The sequence below is a fragment of the Gymnogyps californianus genome, chromosome 24, assembly GCF_018139145.2.
Source record: "Gymnogyps californianus isolate 813 chromosome 24, ASM1813914v2, whole genome shotgun sequence".
Lineage (NCBI taxonomy): Eukaryota > Metazoa > Chordata > Aves > Accipitriformes > Cathartidae > Gymnogyps > Gymnogyps californianus.
In genome coordinates, this window is record NC_059494.1 from 5,214,959 (window position 1) to 5,241,432 (window position 26,474).

A 26,474-nucleotide genomic window follows, 5' to 3' on the forward strand; every position below is an offset into this window, starting at 1 on the left:
GGATTACCGGAATCTCTCTAGCTGCGTCGTCCCCCCCCCGCCGCTGCGCCAAGGCTTCCCATGGGGGCACGGTGCCCAGCACCGAACTTGCCAGCCCCTGCCCGGGCTCGTGTGGCCACGGGGAGCGGGACCTGGCAGGAGCGGCGGCCGTGGGAGCCGACAGCAGTTTGGAGGTGTGTGGCTGGCTGGTGGGGAGGCTGAGCATCCTTTCATAAAATAAACCCTGTGTGGTCCCTGCAGGGCCGGGATGCGGCGAAGTCACCCCGTATCGCTCCCTACCCATGGTGGGGATGGCATCCTGCTCCTACCCGGGGCCGGGGCCATGCTGGTGGGGAGCAAAACCCGCTGCCGAGGTGACTGAGCCCTCCCGTCCCCCTCCTCCTCCTCCTCCTCCCCCCCCCCCCCCGTGAAAAACTGCTCGGGAATTTCCTGAGGAAACGTTTTTTCATTGGAAAATTCAGGCTGTTTCGCTGAGCCCGACCTGTTTGGACAAGGCACTCGAGCAGAGGATGCTCGGAGGCCCGGCCAGCCCATGCCGCGGTGCCTGGCCACGGTGCCGAGCATCCCCCACCGTCCCCAGGGTGGAAGGCACCCGCCACGGCTGAGCAGCCGGGGTGCAGAGCCCCAGCACCGGCCGAGCGGTGAGGACAGGCAGGAGCATAGGGAGAGGCAGTGCCCCCACCAGCTCCCTGGCGCTGCTAAAACCCAGGCTACCCGAGGAGTTAATCCTGGCACAGCGTGCCCGGCTCCACGCAGAGCATCACTCCTTCCCCTCCCCGCTCCATAGCAGGACTGACACCAGGACAGAGCCAGGCTTGACCCATGCCTCAGTTTCCCCTTGCAGCATCTGGCGCGGAAAGTCAGCTCTCCACCAGTCCCTGGAAGGGGGACGCGAGGGGGGCCCTGTGCTGGGGCCGGCAGCACCCCGACGCAGGCGTGCTCCTCCCCGGGTCGCAGGGCTTTACAAGCCCGGGCTGGATGAGGCCCAAGCACACGCTCTGCTGCCAGATTCCCATCCGGAAATGCCCCAGGAGCAGCCTCGTCTGGGGTATTGCAGCACGTCTCTGCTTCCCAGCCCCACAAAGGAAAAACAGCAGGAGAAACACTTAACCAGCCCTTTGCCGGCACTCCATGCTGCCGGCTGCGGGGGGGCCAGCGGGGAATCAGGGACGGGGACAGACGGAAAGTGCATCCCTGCCTTTGCTGTCCGAAGCGGAGCTGGGCGTGAAGCTGGCCGGTGTCAGCCAGGGCGGCGTGCCTGGCTGAGGGGCTCACTGGCTGCACGGTGCCGGCGGCGTGGCGTGGATGCAGGGCACGGGGATAGTCCCCAAGTCCTTTAGCTTGTCCCCTCAGCACCCAGCTGCAGCCATCCTGCGCTGTCCTGGTGCCCCCCGGCCGCCCTCGCCTGGCCCTGCTAAAGCGGCTTAACTCCGTGCGGCATCCCGGCGCGGGATAAGCTGGGCGGGAGGGAAAGTTGGCGAGGGGCTGATTGGCTTTCGGTGCAGCTCCCGTCCTGCCGTAATCCTGGGGAGGGGGGGCCCACGATGGCTTTGGGGGCACCGAGGGCTGTAGAGGCTTCTGCGTGCGGCAGGTTTTTGGGGGGTCCCAGACGTTGGGTCTGAGTGGGTTCTGAACATTCTTGGCACCGTGGTGAGGGGGGGCAAAGCCGGCGCCTGCTTAGAGCCCCACAGAAACTGGGAGTCACGCTTGCCACCCTGTGGCAGGGCACCGAGCATTCCCTGGCCCTTGCAGCGAGGGCAAGCAGCACCCAAGGGTGCTGCCACCCCCAACAGCGATAACCTGGTTCTTGCCTGATTTCCCTGCAGCAGCGCCCGGGTTGGCACTGCCCGGCGGGAGGGCAGGGACGGGGACAATGGCATGATGTCCCCCCCCTTCCCCAGCCCTGCGGCCAGCCCTGCCGCCGGCTGCCTGGGGAGGGTGGCGGGGCCGGGGGATGGCAGCAATTTGTAGGGCTCGTCTGAATAACCGGCCACCAAGGAAGATCAGCCGCCCACCGCCCCGGCCAAGTATTGTTTTTGGAACCCGCTGCTGCTTTTTTCAGCTCCTGTCTTACTTTTCTTTGACCTTCTTCCCTGATTTAAGACACATGCCCAGCCCTTGCCCAGCTGCACTGAATTAGCGGCTGCTGCTGGGGAAGGAACCAGACCCTGTGGCCGCACGGGGCTGCAGCCGCCCCGGGGAGCAGCCGGCAGGGCCGGGCCCACCAGGCAGGGACGGGTTCCCCTGGCAGGATGAGTCCTCCAGGCAGGGATGGGTCTCCAGGGTCAGGATGGGTCCCCCAACAGGGTTGGGTCCCCACGAGTGGGATGGGTTCCCCAGCAAAGGGTGGGTGCCCTGTCCCTTGTGGGGTATGGGGGGGACACCCACGGGGGTCACAGCTGTGGGGAGGCTGGGTCCAGAGCAGGGGCTGTCAGCTCCCGGGGACGGCGGGGTCTGTGCCAGGGTGATGGGACTGTGCTGGCAAGTAACGGGGTCTGTGCTTGGGGGGACTTTTGGGGGGTTAGTGGGGCTGTGCTGGTGGTCGGTGCTGGCGGTTAGTGGCGTCTGTGCCGGGTTCAGGGGACGGTAGGGTCGGTGCTGGGATATCTGTGCCAGGTCACAGCGGGGTCTGTGCAGGGGACGCTGGTCCAGGGGACACCAGGGGCTGCGCCGAGGGACCTGTGCTGGCTGTTAGCAGGGTTTGTGCCAGGGGAGCAGGTTTGGGGTTCGTAGGGGCCGTGCAGGGGCTGGTTTGGGGTTAATGGGGTCAGTGCTGGACTTGGGGCCGAGTGGGAGTTAGTGGGGTCCATATGGGACCGGTCCCTGCTGGGAGCCTGCTTCGGGGGACATTGTTTCCTCCAAGCAGGGTCACTTTGGGACACGGCTGCTTCGGCCAGGGAGCGGCATTGCTGCCCCAGGATGAGTGGGGCCAGCCGCCACCTCCGGAGCCACTCGCCCCATCCCACTGCCAGGGCTCCGTCCTCCCCCGGCTCTTGCCCGCAGCCACCTCCTGGGTGCCTCCCCAGAGCAGCGCCTGTCCTTGGCACCCTCCCTGCTGGGAGGGTGACCCAAACCTGGGCATGACCCTGCGAACCAGGGCCACGGCATGGCAGCGGCAGCTGCCACCAGCCACCCCCCGCCCGGCCCTGGCAGCCTGTGGTGGGACTCGAGTGCCGAGCTGGGCTCCTTCCTCCTCCACATCATCACCCGTCATGAGGGACCCCGATGGCCAAATCCTGCCCTTGGGGACCAGCTTGCTGCCGCCCTAGCCACGCACAGGGATGCTTGGCCCTCTCCCTGCCGTTTTCCAAGCCGTGCCGCTCCCCGCTGGGACGGCTCCTGACACCTCTCCGTCCACCCCCCCCAGCCAGGAAGCACTGATTTTCCGAACTGGGGAAAAAAAGAAAGGGATGTGGGAAGGAGGGGCCGGGGAGGGGGATGCATTTTCCTTGTTTTCTTTTGGGGCCGGCCTCGTCCAGCAACGCTTGCCAAATGGAAAAAGGCAGTCAGAACATGCCTTGTGCGCCGGGCCGGGCGCCAGCCACCCGGCTGGCCACAGCTGGGGCAAACTCAGGGAGTTTCCCGCTGGTCCGGAGGAAGCGGAGAGGTCTAAGGCACCCGCAGCCTGTGCGGGAGCACCTGGGATGCTGGGGGTGTGGGGGACCCGTCCCTTGGGTGCTGCGGTCTGGCAGTGCCTGGCATTGGCACGGCGGCTCCGGTGTGCGTGATGTCAGGTGGGATTTCTGCGCCTGTCGGGAGCAGATCCTGGCACGTGTGGGTGGGAAGGGGAGAGGGTCTGGGTGCTGCTGAGGCGGCGTGCCTTGCGCAAGTGCCTGCCCCTCCGTGGCACCGCTGGCTCTGGTATGCCCCAGCCACCCCCGGCAGGTTATTGGCCTGAGAGAATTGCAGCCGGTGGGATTTATGGGGGGCTGCCGGGATGGGGGGGATCCCACTGCGTGGGGAAGGATTCCCTGTCCCTGGCAGGCATGCGCCTCTGCCACAGTTCTTCCTCCTGGTTGCGCTGGGATGCAGCCTGGCAGGGATGTCCCTGGCAGAGTTGTCCCCGGCAGGTCCCTGTGGGCTCCCCAGCCGACCTGGGGTGGATTTGGAGGGGGGGGATCTGCCGGGAGTGACCGCCTGTCCCTGTGCTCCCACAGGATGAGTTCCACCCCTTCATCGAGGCGCTGCTCCCCCACGTCCGGGCCTTCGCCTACACCTGGTTCAACCTGCAGGCCCGTAAGCGCAAGTACTTCAAGAAGCATGAGAAGAGGATGACGAAGGACGAGGAGAGGGCGGTGAAGGACGAGCTGCTGAGCGAGAAGCCAGAGGTGAAGCAGAAATGGGCCTCGCGCCTCCTGGCCAAGCTGCGCAAGGACATCCGGCCTGAGTGCCGCGAGGACTTCGTGCTCTCCATCACGGGCAAGAAGCCCTCGTGCTGCGTCCTCTCCAACCCTGACCAGAAGGGGAAGATGCGCCGCATCGACTGCCTGCGGCAGGCGGACAAGGTGTGGCGGCTGGACCTGGTCATGGTCATCCTCTTCAAAGGGATCCCGCTGGAGAGCACCGACGGCGAGCGCCTGGTCAAGTCGGGCCAGTGCACCAACCCCATCCTCTGCGTCCAGCCCCACCACATCAGCGTCTCCGTCAAGGAGCTCGACCTCTACCTGGCTTACTTCGTCCGCGAGAGAGGTGGGTGCTCATCCTCCTGTGGGGTGGGGCGAGGATGCATCCCCACCGGAGCCCGGTCCCTGGGCGGGGGTTGTTCCAGCTTTCCCGTTCCCCCCAATGTCCGTCCCATCCCCTCTCTCCGGCTCAGGGACACCACTCGGGGACACGTTTCCCGTTGCAGCCCTTGCAAAGAGGAGCCCAGTGCTCCCCTCTCTCCAAACTGCTGCCTGAGTGGGTGCCCCCCACCCTGCCCACGCAGCCCCTCTCCCCGAGCCGGGATGGATCCTGGCTGCCCCGTGAGGCACATGCCAGGGAGAGGAAGAGGGAGCGGTCCCTGAGGATGCTCCTGGCTCTGGGCATCCCCAGAGGGGGGTCTTGCGGGGGCTAACCCCGCATCCCACGCCTGCCTGACGCGGCTGCCTGTGCCGACAGCCCGGTGAGGAGCGGGTGGGCGGTGTGGGCAGAGAAGGGACAGCCTGTTCCGAGTGCATCCCTCGAGGGCTGGAGCTGGGAGCGGTCCAGCAGTGCCAGTTTGCCGTGGGCTGCAGTCCCGGCCCCTCGCCCCGTGGGTGACCAAGGCAGGGACAGGAGCGGCCGAGGCTGGCTGGGGAGGGGGCAGCGGTAATGCCAGTGGGGGCAAACCCCAGCAGCTCCTGCTGTGCACCGAGGGGATGCTGCTCCCCTGCCCTTCACCTGCCCGGGGGTCCCACAGACCCGCTGGGAGAACTGGGCTGGTTTAACTACAGCAAAGAGGGAGGGTCAGACCCGCTCTCAAAGCCTTGATGATCAAAAGGGGGGAAACTGAGGCACAGCAGGCAGGGCAGACGGCGGTTTCCAGGCTCAGAGGATTAGATCCCTAAGCCTCGTCCTCACCGCCAGCTCACGCCACCTCCCCACACGTCAGGAAAGGGAAGCTCGTAGTAGCTCGGGTCAGATCTTATTTTATCCGGGCAGGTTTGCCGTCCCTGGCTGGTGACGTGCTGGCACAGACACCCTCCCAGCAGCTGGGGTCCCCCACAGACCCCAACATCCCCCAGCACCCCCAGGCGGGTGAGGAGCCTGGGGAGATGCTGCATGATCCCTGAGGGCGAGGGCAGGGCTTGGTTTCGCAGGCACGATGCAGAACCAGAGGGGCTGCGACGTGCAGCCCGAGGGGCGGTCAAGGGGCTTGCGGTCGTCCCCCCCCCGGCCAGGCCAGGCTGCCCAGGTTTGTGGGGACCAGGACATCGGTCCCCTCCTGGCAGCAACCTCCTGCCCACACCCGCAGCACGGGGTGATGCCCCCCAGCCATGCCCCCGGCCCTCTGAGCCCGTCCCCATTGACACCACGGCGGGGGGGAGCGTGGGGCCGGTGGCTCCTTGCCCGGCATTGGCCGGGGCCCAGGGACGGATAGTGACACCACGGAGGGTACTGTGGTGCCAGCAATCCCAACAAAGAGGGTGCCAGCACCGTGAATCACGGTGGGCATGGACAGCCAGAAACAGCTCTGCCCCTGCCTGGCCAGCGGTGGGATATGCTGAGTGTCACTGGGGAAACTGAGGCACGGCAGGCATGCGACCCGCCCCCCCCCACCACCAGTTCCCCAGGGAGCTGCATGTCCTGGGCAGGGCGCTGGGGGGGACCGCCAAGCCCTCGTGGCTTTGAGGAAAAGCAGGGCACAGTCTCTGCCAGTGAATAGCCGGGGCCGGATCCTGCCCACGCAGCCCCTCTCCCCCGGGTGGGACCCCGGGCAGGTGGGGGGCACAGGCGGTCAGCCCGGGGGGTGCACGTGCACACACATGTGCAGCCGGGACCCGCCTGCCCAGCCGCGTCTCCTGGCGTGTGCGCACATGCGGTGCTGGCGCCGTACGCCCGTGCCCGTGCACGTGGCTCACCCGCTCAGAGGCAGGATGAGGCCCAACAGGGCCTGGTGCTGCTGTTTCCCAGTGGTGCGGTGGGAATTGTGGGTGCTGTACTGGGGACGGGGGGGGTCCCGGGCACTGGCTGGGGTGGGGGCGTGGGTGCCCTGTGCAGGATGGGGCAGTGGCTGCTGTGCAGGGTAGGGGCGTGTCATGTACTGGGCTGAGACATGGCCATGCTGGGCTGAACTGGGATGGGGTGCTGGGCTGAACTGGGATGGGATACTGGGCTTAACTGGGGTGCTGCATGCCATGCTGGGGGCACCCCATACTGGCTGGGATGGGGGTGCTGCATACTGGGCTGGACTGGGGGGCACCCTGCGCTGGCTTGGCTGGAGGTATAGTGTCACGCTGGGCTAGGGGATACCCTGTACTGGGCTGGACTGGGAGCACCCCCACGCTGGGCTGGGAGCCCTACGGTGGCCGTGCTGACAGCAGGGACCAGGACCCCCACGGCAGCTGTGATGGGCTCCGCTATACCACTTGGCGTGCCGCATTGGGTGCCCGTGCCGGTGGGTTCCCTGGCCACGCCGCAGCCGGTGGGTGTCCCTGGGGAGGTGGCTGCCCCTCTGCCACCCTGTCCCCTCCCCTCCCGCCGGCGACCTTGACCCCGGCGTCTGGGTCCCCAGCAGCCGCAGTCACCTGACTGTCTAATTGGGAACACAACGGCTGTAAATACTCTCTGATAAGGCCTGGCAGCCTCTCACTTTCCCTGTTAAGGTCGCTCTGTGCCCCGGTTAAGGGGGACTGGGACAGGCCAGCAGCACCAGCTGTGCCGGGAGTGGGAGCCTCCAGGGTGCTGCAGGGTGCTGGGTGCCGCGGTGGGGCCAGATGCTCGGCATTGCCCTTGCCCCAGCCCACAGCGGGCGCTTTCTGGGGGGCTGTGGCTAGCCAGGGGTTATCCGGCCTGCCGCATCGGCGGGGAAACTGAGGCAAGGAGAGATGTTGAGGCAGCCACTGCGCCAGTGGGACCCTGTGCGGTATGGCCAGGGCCAGGTGACGGCACCACTCGGGGTGTGCTGGGCATCCCCACGGCCTCACGCGCTTGCTGGCCTCCTCCCTGCCCAGCACACTGCCTGCTCCCTCCTGCCTGCTCACTCCCGCTCGCTCCCGCACGCTTTCCCCCTTTGCACATCTCACCCTGCAGCCAGCCCCCCCCTGCAGCATCCCCAGCCCCAAAGGGGCTGAGGGGTGAGCAGGAGGAGGCTGGAGGGGATCTTGCCTGTGCGGGACCCCCCCGGCTGGGCAGCTCTGGCTCCCCGCAGCCTCCGCGGCCCCCCATTATCAGGCCGGAGCACGTGGGCTCTCAGCTCCCCCGCCTACGCCCGCCCGTTTTGCTGGTGTCAGCACAATTTCACAGCCGCTGCTCTGGCAACGCTGGGGAGGGGAGGCGGTGGAGGAGCCCCCCGGCCCTGCTCTCCCCACCCGGGGTCGGGGGCAGCCTGGGGGGGGGGGGGGGGCTGGCTCCCAGCCCTCCCCCCCGCCCCAGACCAATGCCAAGGACCAGCTCTGCCTCTCAGCTCTTTCTTGCCCCCCATCCCTCCACCTGGAAGACCTGCCTGGCTTTCCGTGCCCCTGGGTGCAGATGGAGAAACTGAGGCATGAGCGATGCCGGACTGAGGGGAGGCCCCATCCCAGCCCTGCTGGCCCCGGGGGGGGCTGCCGTGGGGTGCAGGGGAGTGCCGGATGCCTGGGTCCGCTCCCCAGCACTCGGCAGCGCAGCACCGGCCCCCGGCGCACCCTGCCCCGCACCTGCGGCCCCCGGTACCCATGTGGGCAGGGCGGACCGCCGACTCGGTGCAGGATGGGTGCAGGGCTGGGTGAGGGCTGGGTGCAGGGTTGGTTGGTGGACTGGGAGCAGGGCTGGGTGCAGGACTGGGTGCTGGATGTGAGCAGGGCTGGGTGCAGGGCTGGGCTGTGCACACCGCAGTGGGGGAGGGGATGGCGCTGCAGCCCAGAGCTGGGTGTGCAGCAGGGGGGGGCTGGGGGGGGGGGGGAGCTCGGAGGTCGCTGGTGAAAGTCAAAAGCATTGCAGTAAAATGGTAATCAATCTCCCCAGTCGATGGTGCCAGGACCTTCGAAGCATTACAGAGAGATTCCTCCCAGCAGCTCCCGACGGCAGCAGCTAGTCTGGGGGGGCCAGTGCCCCCCTCCCTGCACCCTTACCTCAGTGCTCGCCGCCTCCGTGGGCCCCCCCTCCCTGCGCCTTCACCCTTGTGCCTCCATCGCTGCATCCCCATCCCTGTGCACCCATCCCTGCATCCCACATCCCTGGACGCCCATCCCTGGATCCCCATCCCAGTACCCCCTATCCCTCCTGCATCCCCATCCCAGCACCCCCCATCCCCGGACCCTCATCCCTATGCCCCTGTCCCTGGACCCCCATCCTGGCACCCCCCCCTACCCCCATCTCTGGACCCCCCCTCCTTGTGCCCCCAATCCCTGCATCCCCATCCTGGTAACCACCATCTCTGGACCCCACCCCATCCCGGCCAGGCTCCAGGAGCCGGGGGGAGGCAGGACGGGGTCAGTGCTGGCCCTCTCACCCTTTGGGGTGCTCTGGGGCTGGCAGGGACCCCACAGCCGACATGTTCAGCAGGGCGGGGGGCGGGGGGCAAGGCTCTGCCCTGCAGTGAGCTTCCCCTGGCAGTGCCTGGCGTCTCAGCCCGGCTGTGCCCCCCCCCCCAGGGCTGTGCGGGGTGGGAGCAGATGGGTGCCCAGGTTAAGCAGGCAGCGGGCCCCAGGGTGGCATCCCGCTCCCGGCACCCCCAGCACGCTGCTGCGTGCAGCAGGCCATGCCGCCGCCGGCGGACAACACCCCGGGGGAGGCAGGGACCTCCACGCCGTGCCAGCATCTGCGTCTCCCACCGCCTGGCAGCCCCTTATCTCCCCTCACCAGCCTCGCTGCTGGCTGCGGCGCGAGGCAGATGGCACCAATCTGCCGGGGAGCCCGTGCCAGGGCTCTTGTCCCGAGCGCGCCTGCCGGCCGTGCCAGGCCAGCCGTGCCAAATGGCTGCGCGGTCCCTCCAGATGGAGGAGCAGGCATTTCCCCGGGCAGCGCCGCTCCGCCAGCCCCCGCACAAATATTTATCGGCAAGGTCGCGAGGAGATTGATGGGGTGCGCAATATTTGGGCTCTGCCAGTCACAGAGCTGGGCACCAGCGGGCAGGCGGGCTGGAGAACCCCCCCAGCACACAGATAAACGCGTGCAAACCCTCCTCCCGCTCCAGGTATCTCTCCGCTCCCAGCAAAACAACCAGGGAAGCTGGAGTTGAGGGGAGCGAGATAGGCAGAGCCCAGCGGGTCCGGGAGCAGAGACCCCCCAGAAAAGGGCACAAGGGTATGAGACATCGGAGAATCGATGGGGCTGGGTTCCTGCCCCCGAGAGCTGCGTGCTGCAGAGGCGGAGTGGAAAGGGGCTCACCAGGGTGCGGTGACCCCAGCCATCCCCGTCCCCTATGGTGTCACCGCCTGGGGGACCCCCCATCCCTGCGCCCCGCCCCGCCACGAGCCCGGCGGCAGCAACAGCCAGGGCGGTTTCGGCATGCTAGAGCTCTCTGGATCGATGTGCCGGCGACCTTGGGGAGGTCAGGGCTTCCCCGGCTCTCCCGCAGTGCGCCGAGCCGGCGGCACGCCGGAGCCGGCCGGCTTCCCCGCAGTGCCCAGCTGGCAGGGGGCAGCCCCAGCTCCGTGTCACCAGTGAAGCGAGTTGCCCCATGCTCAGCCCCGTGGCCTTGGCCGGGGTGAGTGGTGCGTGCTGGGGACCTGGCACAGGGTGCCGCGTCCTGGGGTGCCAGGGTGGGGGGGGCAAGGGGCCGGAGCGGTTCCCCACGCCGTTTGGCGCCTGATGAATAAAAGATGAGCGAGCTCTGTCTCGAGAGCACCTGCCATCCCCCGCCTTCGCCACCCGCCGTCCCCCCACGCTGGCAAGCGCCGTGCCCTCCCCGGGGCCACAGTTGCCATCCTGGCCAGGTGCCCGGCTCCGTGCCGCGCTGGCAAGGGACAGCTGGGGCGGCAGATGCCCACGGCGCTCCCTCCCGCCGGCGGCTGTGGGCACGGAGGAGGGTAACAGACCCCGCCAAGCCCCCCAGCGTGCCACTGCGCCCCCGAGCCGGGCTGGCACCACCAGCTGGGGCCTGGGGTCCTCTGCCACGCCGGCCCCCATGGTGGGGTCTTGGCCAGCCCTGGGGAGGGCTTGAACCTGCCGTCCCCCCAGGCCTGTGTGGCCTCAGACCTCGGCCCCGGGGTGCGAGGTTCTCACAATGCACTGGGAGCAATGCCTGCGGTCAGTGTGGGGGTGAGACGGGGGTTGAGGGGGGGCTCGGGGGGGCCATGGGGGGGCCCATGGGACTCTGCAGAGGGGGCTGGCTGTGCCACAGCCACGGGCTGTGCTGTGCCGTGGGGCTGCGCCCTGCTGTGGGGCCGTGTAATGCTGTAGGACCATGCCATGCCGTGGGGCTGGGGTTGGTGGGGCAGCGAGACGCTGGCAGCCCCCCAGCAGCTGCCCAGGGCCAGGCCCCTTGGCAGGGCAGGCAGGGCAGGCAGGGGCAGTGGGTCCAGCAGGGCAGTGGGTCCGTCCAGGGCAGACAGGGAGCCAGGCCTGGGACCCTCTGGCTGCACCTGCAGAGCTGGGGTGTCCCCCTGACCCCCCATCTCCCTTCTCCTTCCTCCTGCTCTTCCGCCCTCCTGCCTTTCCTCCTGTGTTCCTCCTGCCTTCTGCTTTCCCTTCCCTCCCTCCTTCCTCCCTGTCAGCTCTTTCCCTCTTTCCTTATTTTTCTTCTTTCTTTTGTTCTTTTTCTTTCTTTTTCCTTTTTCTTTCTTTTTCCTTTTCCTTTTCTTTTCCTTTTTCTTTCTTTTTCTTTTTTCTTTCTTTTTCTTCTCCTTTCTTTCCTTTCCTTTTCCTTTTTCTTTTTTCTTTCCCTTTCCCTCCTTTCCCTTTCCCTTTCCCTTTCCCTTTCCCTCTTTCCCTTTCCCTTTCTTTCCACTTTCATTTCTTCCTTCCTTTCGTCTTTCTTTCTCCCTCCCTTCCTTTCTCTCCTTTCTCTCTCCCATCCCTCTCTCCTCTCTCCCATCCCCTCCTAGCAGCTGCACCCCTGGGTGCCCCACAGTCCCCACAGCCCAGGGCGCAGGGGCTGGGTGCCAGCACCCCACGGGGGGGGGGGGGGGGCGGTCCTAGAGGGAGCGGGGGGCTCAGCCGTCCCTTTGTCCGTCCCACTCTCGCCCGTCTCTTTGTCTGCTGCCATCTGTCCCCGCTCGCCTCCGCGGGCGCCGGCAGCCCTGGATGTGGCCCAGGCCTGGCAGGGCCGAGCGAGGGGGTGGCCGCGCCGCCCGCCTGGTGGGGTTCCCCCCGGCCGTTGCCATCTCCCCGCGCCGGCCGGGGTCGGCCGAGGACAAACCCGCTCGCTCCCAGCACGCCAGCGTTCGCTCGCAGGCGCCGGCCAACGTGCTTGCGCCTCCCCAGCCTCCCGCCCGGGCCAGCTGGCTGCAGCCGGCGAACGTGGCAGCGGGGCGCGTCCGTCCCCCCCGCCGCCTCGGGGGATGCCTCCAGCCAGGACCTCCCCGGGGTTTTGCTCGGCTAGGGGAGGAGAAGCTGCCGCCCCCGTGGCGTTGGCGGGCTGGCAGAGAGCGGGCTGAGACCCAGCAAACTCGTCTCACCCCCTCGTAGCACCGCAGCCCTCCGGGCACGGCGGTGGGGGCTGAAGGGGGAGCGGGGCATTATAAAGAGCATGGCGGAGGGGTCCAGTGCCCCCGGCGCACCAGCCAGCCCGGCTGAGCCGGGATTTACCCGGCGCACACGGCGTTTCTCGGGGTATTATATAAAGGAGGTTACACAAGCGGGTCTGTTCCGGGTTTTATGTAAGGGCCGCCCCAGCCCGCCCAGCAGCGGGACAGGCAGCGGGATGGGCAGCGGGACAGGCAGAGCCGCGCAGACCAGCGGGGCCGCTGTGGGGTGGGGGGTGCTGGGGGTCTGGTGGGGAGGGGTCCCCAAATCACGCCCCCCCCCCCCGCAGCCTCGCCCACCCCTAGCCCTTGCAGTGGGGCCACTGCCCCACGGCACTCAGGCTCCCTCAGGTCTCCAGGTGTCCCCCATCCTGACCAGGCTGTTCACTCTGGGCCCTAGTGATGCACGCTGTGGAGGAGGGCCAGCTGGAGGCACCGGGGGAGCTGTGCGTTGCCCCTGGGTAGATGCTGAGGCTGCACTGCCACCGAGGGAGAGGCAGGGGGGCAGTTTCCCAGGGGACTTAGCCCCGAGCCAGCCCCAAGGGAAACTGAGGCACAGGGCAGGAGCCTGCAGGCAGCAGTGCTGAGCCCTCTCCCATCACCTGCCCCGTCGCTAGCAGAGCTGGGGGAGGAGGAGGAAAGCTGCTGCCCTTGCTGGAGGGCCTGGGCCACGCACGCCGGTGCCAGCAGCTCCACCAGCCCCCAGCATCCTCCAGCCTCTGCGCCTGCGCCCCACGCTGCTGCCGGTAACACCGTACCCTGTTACCGTCAGTGCTCAGGCACAGAGCCAGGGCTCTCCCGCAGCCGCGCCAGCCCCAGGGGGCACCCGGCCTGCAGGGACCACCCCCCCAGGGCCGGCCTGGCTGCCCGGGGGTCGTTCCCACGCACTGAGGCTACGGACAAGGAGTCGCCGTGGGGCCGGCGGCACCCTGCCAGCCGGTGGGGCCAGGGTGCCAGGGATCCATAATTCAATGGGTGGCATCGGTCCAGGCTGCCAGCGCGGCCGGGAGCCCGGGCAGCCCTCGCCCCCCCCCCCCTCCCCGGGCACACACTTTGCTATTTTTAAAAGCAATTGGATCAACCTGTTTGGGCACCGAGCGCTCTCCCCCTCCACGCCGGGGGGGACCCTGGCACTGAACCCCCTCCCCCCTGGGCTCCCCGCAATGTGGCAGCAGGGCCCCCCCACCTCCATCCCCCATCCCCGCCCTGGGGGGTGCGGAGGGTACAGGATGCCCCCCATCAGCGAGGCCGGGGGGCACGGGGGGCTTCCCAGGCTTCTTTCACCTTCCCGGTGCGGCCAAGCCACTTGTTGGGTGCTGGATTTGGTCCCCCCTACAAAATGTCCCTTGGGGGGGAGCGAGGCCGTGGCAGGAGCCTGGTGATCTCTTCGCCATTTTAGTGCACGCCAGCCGGCCGCAGGCAGCCGTCACATGGCGGTGAGAGCAGAGTTTGGCCCGGCTGCGCTGCGCCGGAGGAGGCAGCCAGAAATCTGCTGGCGAGCTCGCCCGGCCCAGCCACGAGGATCGCCGGCAGCTGGGGGGGGTACCGAGCCCACAGCCCCCGTTCTCGCGCCCACATGCCTCTGTCAGCAGGGAGACGAGGGTGCTGGGAGGGGACAGTCCTGCTGCCAAACCTCAGAGCTCAGGAAAGTCCCTGGTGCTCCTTGGGGTGCCGTGGCTGGGACTGGGGTGCTCAGGTTGGGGGGAGGCCCTCGGGGTCCCCCCCGGGAACAGGGGTGGGTGGCCTGGCATCGGTGGTGCTGGGTCAGGGTGATGCTGGTGGGAGGGTGTGGGGACACAGGGGGCACCCAGCGGGGCAGGGGGGGTACCCAGGGTGAGCGAGCGGCCCTGCTGGGTGCCCTGGGGGAACAGTGGCCAGGCTGGAGCAGCTCTGAGGGAAGCAAAGGGCTGTGCCGGGTGTCCTGGGGGAGCAAAGGTCCACGTGGAGCATCTGGGGGTGAGGAGAGGTCCATGTGGCGCATCTCGGGGCGAGCAGGGTCCATGCAGGGTATCTCAGGGCGAGCAATCGCGGGAGGTCCCGTGGGCCGAGCCGAGGGCCGCGCGGGGCACCTCGGAGGCTGCCGGGTGAGGGCCCGGCCCGGGGCAGCTTCCTAGTAGCCAAGCACCCCCAGGAGCGGGCAGCTGGGTGCCATCCCCAGGGGAGAGCGAGGGGCCAGGGAGCCCCGAGGCGACGGCGGGGGGAGGCGTGGGGAGCCGGGCCGGCCTCGGGGCTGTAACCGCGAGACACCGCCCCGTGCCTTGGCCGAGCTCCACCGCTAACCACTTCCAGAGCTGCTGCGAGATTTGTTGTTTTAAGAGGCGAGGAGGGGCCGTGTCCGGCCGCGCAGTGCCCGTGGGCGCGCGGGGGGTCCTTGCCGCCGCTCGCCCCCTTCCCCAGCTCGCTTGTGCCCCGCTCACTCCCGCCGCCCGCTCCCCCACACTTGGGCATGCGGCAGCTTTCAAAATGGGGGAAAAAAAAGGGAAAAAAAGAAAAATGGAGAGAAGGGGGGGAAAAAACCCCCGCGCCCGTCGCCGGGGGAATTTCTGCTCCCTAAAATGGCTGCCTGGAGGAAGCCAAATGTGTGGGCAAGCGCATGGGCAAGTGCGCCAGCACGGAGCTGGCTGGTGGCGGGATGCGGCGTTGGGGCGGGATGCCACAGGGCTGCCGGCGTGAAAGGGCTGCCAGGCCGGTGCGGGGAAAGGGTGGGGAGGAACGCCGGCAATTGGGGAGGGAGACAAAATGGCTGCGTTCAACGTCAGCGTCAAGCGGCCCCGGGGGTGGTGTGGGCAGCGCACAGGGGTGTCAGGGTGGGGGGCGACGTGGTCCCGCTGCCCACGTGGCTCAGCCTGGCCAGCCAAAAATAACCACCCTGGGAGCCGTGTGTGCGCAAGGGACTGGGGGGGAGCACGGGGTGGGGGGGAAGAAAAAGGGGGAGAAAAAAAGGAAAGAAAGGGAAAAAACCCCAAGCCGCGGCAGGCGGGCTGGCAGCGGCGGACGCTCTGTTTTGACGGTGTTGTTTGGATTGTCACAGCCTTTTCCCGGCATCAGCCAAAGCTGCGAAAGAGAAACGCTGAAGGCCAAGGGGTGGGAGGAGGAGGAGGATGGAGGAGCGGGAGGAAGGACGAGGAGGGGGGGAAATACATGGCAAAAGTTTTGGAAGGGCTTTGGGAGCAGCCGGGCGATGGGCGCGCGGCCAAGCCTGCGCTGGGGAGGAGGGATGCTCCTGAGCGCTGCTCAGGCCCCAGTGGGGCGCGGGGAGCCAGAGGGTGCGCCGGCTGTGCCATGCCATGCCGTGCCGGGGTGTGCCGGTGCCGCTGAGCTCAGCGTCTGAGCCGGGTTATTTTTAGTTAAGATGGAGTGGGGACGGCGGGGGCTTCGGAGGTCAGAGCGGGTGCTGCCCCGGCACCCTGCTGCCCTCCGGGGGCTTGGAGGAGGCAGGACGAGGTGCCGTGGGGTGGCAAGCGCGATGCCTGGCCACGGTGACACTGCCCGGTGGGGTATGGATGGGTCACGGCAGCGGCTGGAGGGAGGAGAGGAGGCAGGGAGGCAGGAGCGTGGCCAGGTGGCCATCACCCTGCCTCGGGGCGGGTCAAGCACCATGGGTTTCCTTCCTGCAGGGAGCAGCGCCCGTATCTTGCATGCCAGCGTGAGGGTGCCCCCGTTCTGTCACTGGCGGGGGGGGGCCACAAGGAGGGACGCTTGGTGGCTCTTCCCCGGTGGCTGGGGATGTGCTGGCTCGGTCATGGCCCTCCCACGGGGTGGGAGCGCTGGCCGGACCGTGCCTTAGTTTCCCTCCCCCCAGGAAAGCGGCAAGGGAGGCTGCCGGGGCAGTTAGCCGGCAGGTATCCCCAGCTTGTACTGGTGTGGGGTGGCTCACCCTGGTGGTTTTTCCCTCTTGCAGATGCAGAGCAGAGCAGCAGCCCCCGGACGGGCATCGGCTCGGACCAGGAGGACAGCAAACCCATCACGCTGGGTGAGCAGGGTGGACAGGGCTCGGGCAAGGGGTCAAGGGCCACCTGAACCCGTCCCCAGGGTCCCTGGGGCGGAGGCAGCCCCCTGGACAGGCAGTCATGTCCCCTGTGCCAGCGGCTCCCGCCAGCTGCTCCGGTGGCCCCTAGCCCCGGCCAGCTGCTGCCTGGCACCTGCAATGAGCTGGGCATGGCCTCAGCTTCGTCCCATGGCCGGCAGAGCCCCACTGGGGCCATGTCCCTTGGGGACAGCAGCCGCCATGGGGTCCCACAGTGGGGGTGCAGCCCCCAGCCCTGCTGGCGCTCTCAGCCGCAGGGAAATGGAGGCACGGAGCAGCCCCGGGGTGTCCTCGGCAGAGGGGACCGGTCGGGGTGGTCCCTTGCTGGAGGAGGGGAGTGGAGCAAAGCCGGCTGAGGAGGGGGGACGGGTGGTGTTACGGGGGGTTTGGGGACGTTGGGGTGCCCTCAAGCATCGCCACAAGACAGTGCGGGGCAGGAGGGGTGGTCCTGCCCCCGCCCCCAGCGTTCCCTCCTCTCTCCCGCGCAGATTCGACAGACTTCCAGGAAAGCTTCGTCACCTCGGGGGTGTTCAGCGTCACCGAGCTCATCCAGGTGTCCCGAAGTGAGTGCCACCATGATGCCACCACCCCCTCCAGCTGCCCGGGCACGGCAACGTCCCGGCAGCTCCCCCATCCCAGCTGCGGGCTGCAGCTCCCCTCCCTGCCGGGCCCCCTCTCATCCCCCTCTCTCCCCGCAGCGCCGGTGGTGACGGGCACGGGGCCAAACTTCTCCCTGGGGGAGCTGCAGGGCCACTTGGCCTACGACCTGAACCCCTCCAGCACCGGCATGAGGAGGACGCTGCCCAGCACCTCCTCCAGCGGGTAGGTGCTGCCGGGGCCTTGCCGGGGCGATGCCGGGGCGATGCCGGGGCCAGCCTGAGCACGGCCGCGGGCCGCTGGCCGTCTGGCCGTGGGGAGGCGGGGGGCAGGCCGGATCCTGCTGCGGGCTGGCGCTGATCCCTTCCCTGCCCCCCAGGAGCAAACGGCACAAGTCGGGGTCCATGGAGGACGACATCGACACCAGCCCGGGGGGCGAGTACTACACTTCCTCCAACTCCCCCACCAGCAGCAGCCGCAACTGGACAGAAGACATGGAAGGGGGTAGGTGCCTCCCTATAGGGGCCTCCCTATAGGTGCCCTCCTGCTGCTATAGGGCCCTCCTGCTGCTATAGGGCCCCCCAGCCAGCTCACCGGTTCTCTACAGGCGCTGCTGTCAGACCTTCCCTGTGAAAGCCTGGGCACACTGTATGTGCCATGGTGTTGCTATAGGGCCCTCAGGTCAAAGCACGAGCTGGCTATAGGTGCTGTGGTGTTGCTATAGGGCCCCCCAGCAAGTCACTGCTTCTCTGTGGGGGCTGTGGTGTTACTATAGAGCCCCCCATTAAGTCACAGGCTCTCTATAGGTGCCGTGGGGTTGCTATAGGACCCCCCTGCTTGGCACAGGCTCTCTATAGGTGCCGTGGTGTTGCTGTGGGATGCTCCCTTTAAACACAGGCTCTCTATAGGTGGCATGGTGTTGCCATAGGGCCCCCTGATTTAGGCACAGGCTCTCCATAGGTGTCCAGGTGTTGCTATAGCCCCCCCCATTTAGGCACAGGCTCTCTGTAGTGCCGCGGTGTTGCTGCAGGACCCCCCCATTTAGGCACGGGCTCTCTCCATACGTGCTCTCTGTAGGGCCAGCCCAGCGCCCCAGCCCCACACCGGCCTCTCCCAGCCCCACAGCGGCCGCTGGCGCTACGGACAGCTTGCTTTCTTGCTTGGCATTTTTTTTTCCCTTTCCTGTCTAGACAGCCCCAATTAGCTGTTCATTAAGAAAAGGGGGGGCTGGGCTAATTAAAGCGATGCTGCGGGACTGGCACGGCGGCTCCCACGCCCCGGGGCACCTTCGCGGGGCTGCAGGCGAAGGAGCCGCTCGTCTTTCTCCTCCCTTGGCTCTCATCCTGCCTCCCCGCACCCCCAACGGCGAGGCAGGATCCGTCCCGGCCCCCTAAGCCCTGCCAGAGCCTGGGGGGTACCCAGCTGGGGGGCTGGAGGCACCGATCCTGCCGGAAGGAGGCTTGGGAAAAGCAACTCCTGCCCCAGGACGGTGCCCCATATGTGCCGGGGACTGTACCCCATCCTGCCCCACCTCAGGCCCCGTGGGGCCGGTGCCGTGGGGGGCAGGAGGGAGGGCAGGAGGGTCCCGGGGGGAGATGTTACCCCCTCCCCGAAGCGTTGCACGTGGGCGTGTGGGTGTGCGTGGCGGGAAGGAGCCGTGCAGGGGCATCCCTGTCCCCCGTCGGTGGCCTGATCCAGGGCGGGGGGGCAGCAGGGGGGTCACAGCAATCCCGTACGGGATGTTCTGGGAAATCCTCCTAACCCCCGGCTGAGAAGGGGCTAAACCCATTACCGGGCCTGGACCAAATGGCCAGAGCTAAAGCCATGGCGGCGGGGGATTAACGCGCCCGCCGCTGCCTCCCCGTGGGGGGGGGTCCGGGGGGGGGGGGGGGGGGGCTGCAGGTCCCTGGAGGGGTCACGCCCCAAGTCAGCACCTTTCTGCCTCCCCGGGAGCTCCTTGTGCTGGCAGGATGTGGCCCCCAGCCCCGGGGTGCCAGGGGAGGTGGGTACCCAGTGGAGGCTGCAGTGTCATGGGGGCACCCATAGGGGCACCCACTTCTGCACCTGGGGTGGGCACATGCACACACGCAGAGCTGTGTGCACCTGCATGCACACACACGTGCGCTTACATGCACAGTTGTGCGCACAGGCGCACACGCACGCTTTGGCTGATGCCCGTGCATGAATACACGCCTGCACACACGTGTACATTTACACACACTCACCCAGGTGCACACAGTCGTGCTGGTGGACACACATGCACGTGTACACATGCGTGCACGTGCACGCACCCAGGTGTGTGCACACTCACACGCACCCGTATGCTGGTGCACACACACGTGTGCATGTGCACACTTGCGGTACACCCCTAGAGGTGCCCACACACATGCACACCCTCCTGCACGCGCACAGACGTGTGCACACACACACACTCACACCCACACACCCTCCCCATGCCCAGCCTGTCCCCAGGGTGCCCCTCACCGCAGGAACAAGCGCCCCGACCCCGGGCTGGGCTGGCAGCAGCCCTGGGACTTTGGGGTCCCGCGGTAGATGCCGGGGTGTGACGCCGCGCCCCGCTTTCCCCAGGCATCTCCCCCACCGTGAAGAAGACGGATATGGACAAGTCCCCCTTCAACAGCCCGTCGCCCCAGGACTCCTCGCCCCGGCTGAGCAGCTTCACGCAGCACCACCGTCCCGTCATCGCGGTGCACAGCGGTGAGTGTCCTGGCGGGGAAACAGAGGGCCGGAGCGAGCGGGTGAGCGGGCAGGGGGCTGGGGCAGCAGCTAGCTCGCAGTGACACCGGTGGGTCCCCCCTTCTGCTCTCGCCCGCAGGTATCACTCGAAGCCCGCACCCGTCGTCTGCGCTGCATTTCCCCACCACCTCCATCCTCCCCCAGACGGCCTCCACCTACTTCCCCCACACGGCCATTCGGTACCCGCCTCATCTCAACCCGCAGGACCCGCTGAAAGATCTCGTCTCGCTGGCCTGCGACCCGTCCAACCAGCAGCCCGGACCGGTAAGGATCCGGCCCCATCCCTGCATCCCATCACCGACCTCGCCGTGGGGCACCGGGGGCTGCTGCCGGCTGGGCTGCCAGAAGGGTGTCCCCTGGATCGTCTGCCGCCACCGCCATCACCACTATCACCGCCGCCGCATGTAGGGGGTTGGGGTGCTCCGGTGGCACCCGGGTGCCAGCACCCAGCCCGGTAGGGTGTTCCTGCCACTGCGGTTGGGGCCGAACAGCTCCGGCTGGTGCCTTGCGTTGATTCGGGAGCGCCGCTGCGCCTGGTCGGTGTTGGCACCTCGTTTCTCCGGTGATGGAGGTGCCGTCCCCTGCCTCAGCACGGCGTGCCGCCTCATAGTGGGGACAGGGTGGTGGGTGCCGGGGCTGAGCCGTCAGCCGGGGCTGGGGGTGTCTGGTGGGAGCGAGACGTCCAACAGGGGATGTGTGACCGTCGCCAAAGAGCCACCGTCCGCCAGCGTGCCTGGGAGAGTGATGGGCTCTGCGTGCCCCGTCCGCCCGCGCAGTCGGCTGGTGACCCGTCAGCCCCGTCACTGCGCCGTGTCCCCCAGCATCCCCACAGGGATGGCAGGGCCACACTGTGCTGCTGTGTGCCTTCCCTCCCCCCAGCACCCGGCACCCCACACACCCAGCACCCCATGCACCCAGCACCCCATTCACCCCACGCACCCAGCACCCTGCACACACGGCACACAGCGCACCCAGCACCCCATGCACCCAGCACCCTGCACGCCCGGCACCCCTTGTACCCAGCACCCCATGCGCAGCACCCTGCACACCCAGCACCCTGCACATCCAGCACCCAGTGCATGCAGCACCCTGCACAACCATCACCCTGTGCACCTAGCACCCCACGCACCCAGCACCCCATGCACCCAGCACTCCACGCACCCACCCTCCCCAGGCTCCCTTCGTGCCTAAAGCTGGGGGCCGGGGGTGGCCACGTTCCCGCTCCCGTGCTCTCCTGTGCCCCGCACCCCGACTCTGCCCCCTGGATGCGGAGGGTCTCGGGGAGCCCCTCTGAGCTCTGCCCGGCACCTGCCTGCTGCTCCTCACCGGCGAGGCCTGATGCCAGGGTGAGGGGCACGGCCACTCTTCCCCCCGCACCGCGGCTCAGTGCCGGGCTGACGGAGACCGGATTCGGAGCAGCGCCGTGCCGGGTCGGGCATGGCGAGCTGGTACAGAAGCCTTTGAAGGCCGGCGCCGTGCCACCACCACGGGGTGCCCCTTCCCCGCAGGTGAGCGCTTCCAAGGCCTCCCGCCGCTGCGGAGAGGGGGGCACAGCGCCCTGGCTCCGGCATGCGCCGCCACGGGGCATGGCCCCCCCCCCCCCCCCCCCCAGCCCACCCCGAAACCCCCTGCACCGCCGTGATTTCCCTGTTGCCAGCGCCGACCGTTCAGGGCTGCTCTGAGACCCAACAAACTCATGTCAGCGGTGAGGGATGCTCCGTGCCCGTGCCGGGCGGCACCAGGGGCTCACCGGGCCGGCTTTGCCGGTGCTGCGCGTGCTTCCTAATGGCTTGTGCTGTTTGTTTTTCTGTCTGTGTTGTGTCCCCAGTTAAATGGAAGTGGTCAAGTGAAAGTGCCCAGCCACTACCTGCCCACGCAGATGCTGGCGCCGCCACCTCCCCCCGGCATGCCCCGCTTGGCCGTCTCTCCTGACACCAAATCCACCACGACAACTACCGAGGGAGGGACGACCTCACCGACATCACCCAGTAAGCACCCCGCGGCGCCCACCCCTCTCCCCGGCCCGGCCGGCCCCCTCCTCTCGCAGCCCCCCCAAGGTCCCCCCCCCATCTCGGTGCTGCTAGGGGGGATGTTGGCGGAGGTGGCCTCCCCGCAGCCGGGGAGAGGGCGGCAGCCGGCACGCAATGAGTTTGCTGGGTCTCAGGCAGGTCAGAGCGGGCAGGGTTTGGGCAGGCGGCTGTTGAATCCCCCAAGCCGGGGGGTCCCGCGCTGGTCCCAGGGACCGGCCCGAGCCCCGCGTCCCTCTGAGACGGCCGGGGGAGCAGGAGCGGAGCCGCAGCTGGGCTCCCTCAAGCTCATGTCCTGCCCAAACCCCCCCGGCGTGGGCAGGGCTTGTGGGGGAGGCTGTCACCTCTCCGTGCCTCAGTTTCCCTACCGGCTGCCGGCAGCAGTGCTGCCAGTGACACAGGGACCAACCGGCGTGGGTGTGGCGCTGGGGCTGGGGGCAGCGTGCCTGGCTGCGCCGCACAAGGCTGCCATCCTTTTGCTGCCACGGGGGTCCCCGGCGCTGGGGACCCCGATCTGGTCGGGGGCTGTGAAGCGACGCGGGTGCAAGGACTGCGTGCAGGCCCCCCAGAGCCCTTGGTGGGAGGTGCCTGGGGGGCCTTCGTTAGCAGCGGTGGCTGACGAGCTCATCCCTCCTCCGCTCCACCTCGGGGGGCTTTAGCGCCTTGGCCAGGAGGATTTTGGGGTGTTCAGCCCAGGGCCACAGAGGGGAGACGCTGGTGTCGCTCCCAGTCTGGCATCAGGGCGCGTGCCGCAGTGGTGGGACACTGTGCCATCGCCGTACTCCGCAAGGGGGTTGTCCCTGTCCCCGTCCTGCTGTACCCATGGGACACCTCCTGGTACCCCGAGAGGCTGCCACGTCCTCACAGGGTCGAGCCCTGCCCGGGGGGCACCGTCCCCGGGGGACAGGCCACTGCTGGGTGCCGCCAGCCAGCCGGCGAGTGTCGAGGTTATGTGGCGTGAAGAAATCAAAGCCTGGCCGATCTGGAGGGGAGAGCTCAGGGTGGCGTGGCCCAGCTGGTGACAGGGCCACAGCCACAGGGAGGGACCGGGCAGTGCCAGTCCCCCCTGGGCTCAGGGAATGATGCGCGTGGGGGACACTGGCTGTCCCCAAGGGGTGCAGAGGCCAGCTGGCTCCAAGCCCTCCATGCCCCCCAGGGCTGGAGCCCAAGAGCTCAGCAGGGCTGGGGGTCCCACTGCTGGACCCCCAGCTGGGGCATGGAGGTGGCAGCGGGGGGACGTGGCCGAGTGGAGCTGGTGGCTCCCATCGCACTCTCCCCACGGCAGCTCCGCTCGGGAAGCCACAGCGCCGGCACGGCAGGGGAGCACCCATCTGCGCCTGCACCCCGGGAGCATCTCCCCCCCCCCAGCCTGCCGAAGCCGCCCCTCCAGCAGGGCACAGGCACGGGCGGCACCGCCCCGGGCACAGGATCCCTGGCCTCCACTCGCCTGCCGCCGGGGCGCAGCCAGGGACGTCGCCTGGCCGCTGGCTCCGGGTGCCCGGGACGCCCGTCCCAGCAGTGCCAGGGAGCGGGCCGGGCTTGGACCCGGGGGGGACAATGGCGGTGCCGCCAGCAGCCCCGTTAATGAGCTCTCGTTTGTTCCCCAGCCTACTCTGCACCAGGCACGCCCCCTGCGAACCGTTCCTTCGTGGGATTAGGACCAAGGGATCCTGGGAGTATCTATCAGGCACAGGTGAGAGCGGGGATGCTGCTGGGGGGACCCTCCTGCCCTCGCCCAAGGCACCGCTGCCGTGGCATCGCCGCCGTGGGCATGGCCGTTGCGGGCATCGCCGTCGTGGGTATTGCTGCCATGGGGTTGCTGACGTGGGCATCCCCACCATGGCATCGCTGCCGTGGTATCGCCACCATGGGCATCGCTGCCGTGGCCATTGCCACGATGGGCGTCACCACTATGGCATCACTGCCATGGGCATCGCCACCATGGACGTGGCCGTTGCAGGCATCGCCGTTGTGGGCATCGCTGCCATGGCATTGCTGCAGTGGCATCACTGCCATGGGTATTGCTACCGTGGGCATCGCCACTGTGGGCATTGCCACTGTGGCATCACTGCCGTGCCTCTTGCCACCGTGGGCATCGCTGCTGTGGGCGTAACTGCCGTAAGCATCGCTACCGTGGGCATCGCCGCTGTGGGAATTGCCGCCATGGGCATTGCCACCATGGGCATCACCACCATGGCATCGCTGCCCTGGCATTGCCACCGTGGGTATTGCTGCTGCTGGGGGCATCACTGCCTTGGCATCACTGCTGTGGGCATTGCCACCGTGGGCATTGCCACCATGGGCATTGCCGCCCATGGCATCCCCACCATGGGCGTCGCCACCCGGCACCCTGTGCCGGGGCGTCGGGTGCTGCTGGTGGCTCGGGACCACCAAGGGTCCCCCAGGGCAAAGGGAGGTCACTGCCGTGCCCACGCCTGGCACCTTGCCCTCCTCTCGCCAGGCTCTGGCTGTGCCCCGCCTGGCACCACGGCACAGCCAGGCTGCCCCGGTGCCCACAGCATCCCGGAACAAGGGGCACCGGGGCCGTGTGCCCCCTCTCCAGGTGGGCACGGGCACCCTGCTCTCACCTGACTGCGCCCGCCGGCCGCTCCAGCCGCAGTGGGATGTAGCATGCGCCTTTCCAGGGGTTTTTCATTAGTCCTGGGTATTTTTTAACCGGTAGTTCGTGAGCCAGCACCAGCGCCGTAGGCAGTGCCGTGGAGCCAGGGCAGGAGTGCCAGCACCTTGCCTCACTTGTGATACGAGTTGGCCTGCCTCAGCGGTCCCAGCAGGGGCAGCTTCGGGAGGCTGCAGCCCTGCCTGGGTGCGTGGATGGCACTGTGCCGGAGGCACCCCGGGGCACTGCACCCGCTGGAGGCGAGTACTGAGGGCGCTGAGCCGTGCCGTGGGGCACCCAGGGGTGCTGTGCTTTGCCAGGCTGCAAGCACTCGGGGGACCGTGAGCTGTGCTGTGGGGCACCCAAGCGTGCCGTGCTGTGCCAGGGTGCGAGCACTCGGGGACCGTGAGCTGGGACACCCAAGGGTGCTGTGCCGTAGCAGAGGGCAAACACTGGGGGCCCGGCTCTGACCACAGCCCCCCCGCCCTGCCTCAGTTTCCCCAATCCTACACGTGGGCAGAGCACAGTGGGGTGGGCACCCCGAGACCTTTGGGTCCCTGAAGAGGGACAGCGCCAGGAGAGCCCCGGGGGAACAGGGTGCCGGGGTCCCTGCACCTCACAACCCCCCAGGGGTCACGGCCACTTGCAGCCCCAGGACCCCAAGGTCCCTGTCCCTGTGCGTGTGTGTCCAGTCACGCTCCAGGAGCCTCCCCAGAGCTCAAGGATGCTCTGCATGGGGAAACTGAGGCACAGGGGAAACGAGATGGTGTCCCGCATCCCCGGGAGGGATAGCTGAGACCTGTTGCTCTTGGGTCATGTGTGGCGGGGCCGGGAAGGGTTAAGGGAAGCGGCGCCCCGAGCTGTCTCGTTGCCAACGGAAACCAGACATGAGGTAATCGGGGACGAACTTGAACTTGGGGCTGGCGGGGGCCGGGGGGGGAGGGGGAGACAATGGGAGGGTGGCAGGGGGCCACCCCGCAGGGTCCCCAGCCCTGCTACCCCCCACCCATCCCCAAGTGGGACCGCTCTGCCTTCACCATGGAGGTGCAGAGGGGCCGGCCACCAAGGGGGACATGGGTGGCCCCGGCGCAGAGGACTGACAAACTCAGTGCAGGAATGGGGACGCCAGCCCCGTGCGGCGCAGCAAGGCGAGCCGAGCAGGGTGACAGCGTGGGGACAGCTGCCTCAGGGTGGGGGGACACGGCGGGGGGACGGAGCGGCTCCGCGGCGCAGAGCACTAACGCCAGCCTCTCTCTTCTCTCCCGGCAGTCCTGGTACCTGGGATAACCGCCGCCGTGCCGCCCCTTCGCCTCCCTTCTCCTCTGCTTTAGGCACCCCCAGAGGAACATCCCCGTCCCCGAGCACCAGGCCCAGCCTTGCGGTGACGACGGAGAGCGCGGACTCACGACGACGACGACGACGACGACGATGACAAGCAAAACCCACACCCGAAGGAAAGAGCGAGGGAAAGGAAGAAGGAAAAGGGTCAAACTTTTTTAAAAAGGAAAAAAAAATACAAACAAAACAACAACCCATCCCAGGAGGACCTTCCCCCCCACCCCAGCGACGCGCCAGAAAACAAAGAAACAGAAAAAAAAGAAAAAAAAAACACTATTATTTGCCCCGTCGGCCGGCGCCGCGCCAAGACCTGACACAACTCGTGCCAGCAATGCCTCCCGGAGCGGCAGCGGGGCTGCGGCGCCAGAGCCCTGCCGGCCTCTCGCCGGAGGGTCGGATATGCAAACAGCTCTTGACTCTCTCATTCTTGCCTCTATGTGAGTAGAAAAGATCAACCCCCCCCCCCGCCGCCCCCCCCATCCCCTCGGCCCCACGCAGACTCTCGGGGGGTCCCGGGGCCGGGGTGGGACGCGGCGGGGTGGGGGGGGACACCTCCTGCCGCTGGTTCCCAACGGATGCGGCCGCGCTCGCCGTCGGGGCGATGTGATGCTCCGTGCCGTGAAAGCGCCTCGGGGATGGGCGACGCCGTGCTGCGGTGACACGGTGACGTGGTGATGCGGTGACACGGTGATGCGGCGACGCGGTGGCGTGGTGGCACGGTGACACAGTGGCACGGTAGCCGGCTCGGCTTGGCACGAGCGGGTGTCACAGGAGGGGGGGGCTTGGGGCCACGGAGGGTGCATGGGCACAGCTGAAGATGGTCG

General features: G+C 67.9%; 1 protein-coding gene across 4 annotated transcripts in view; it reads left to right on the forward strand.

Annotated features, from left to right (window-relative positions):
• The window catches only part of NFIC (nuclear factor I C), a 42,672-nt gene extending 16,489 nt beyond the window's left edge, over positions 1-26,183 (forward strand). For 2 of the 4 annotated variants that reach the window (XM_050910390.1, XM_050910393.1), the window contains exons 2-11: positions 4,158-4,689; positions 16,189-16,260; positions 16,803-16,877; positions 17,013-17,136; positions 17,291-17,415; positions 19,501-19,629; positions 19,748-19,932; positions 21,497-21,656; positions 23,303-23,388; positions 25,582-26,183. In XM_050910390.1, coding sequence (XP_050766347.1) covers positions 4,158-4,689; positions 16,189-16,260; positions 16,803-16,877; positions 17,013-17,136; positions 17,291-17,415; positions 19,501-19,629; positions 19,748-19,932; positions 21,497-21,656; positions 23,303-23,388; positions 25,582-25,599 — 1,506 coding nt within the window. In that variant the 3' untranslated portion in view covers positions 25,600-26,183. The remainder of the gene's footprint in view (positions 1-4,157; positions 4,690-16,188; positions 16,261-16,802; positions 16,878-17,012; positions 17,137-17,290; positions 17,416-19,500; positions 19,630-19,747; positions 19,933-21,496; positions 21,657-23,302; positions 23,389-25,581) is intronic. The other 2 variants (XM_050910391.1, XM_050910392.1) reach the window with 2 other exon arrangements.
• Positions 26,184-26,474: the final 291 nt, after the last annotated feature.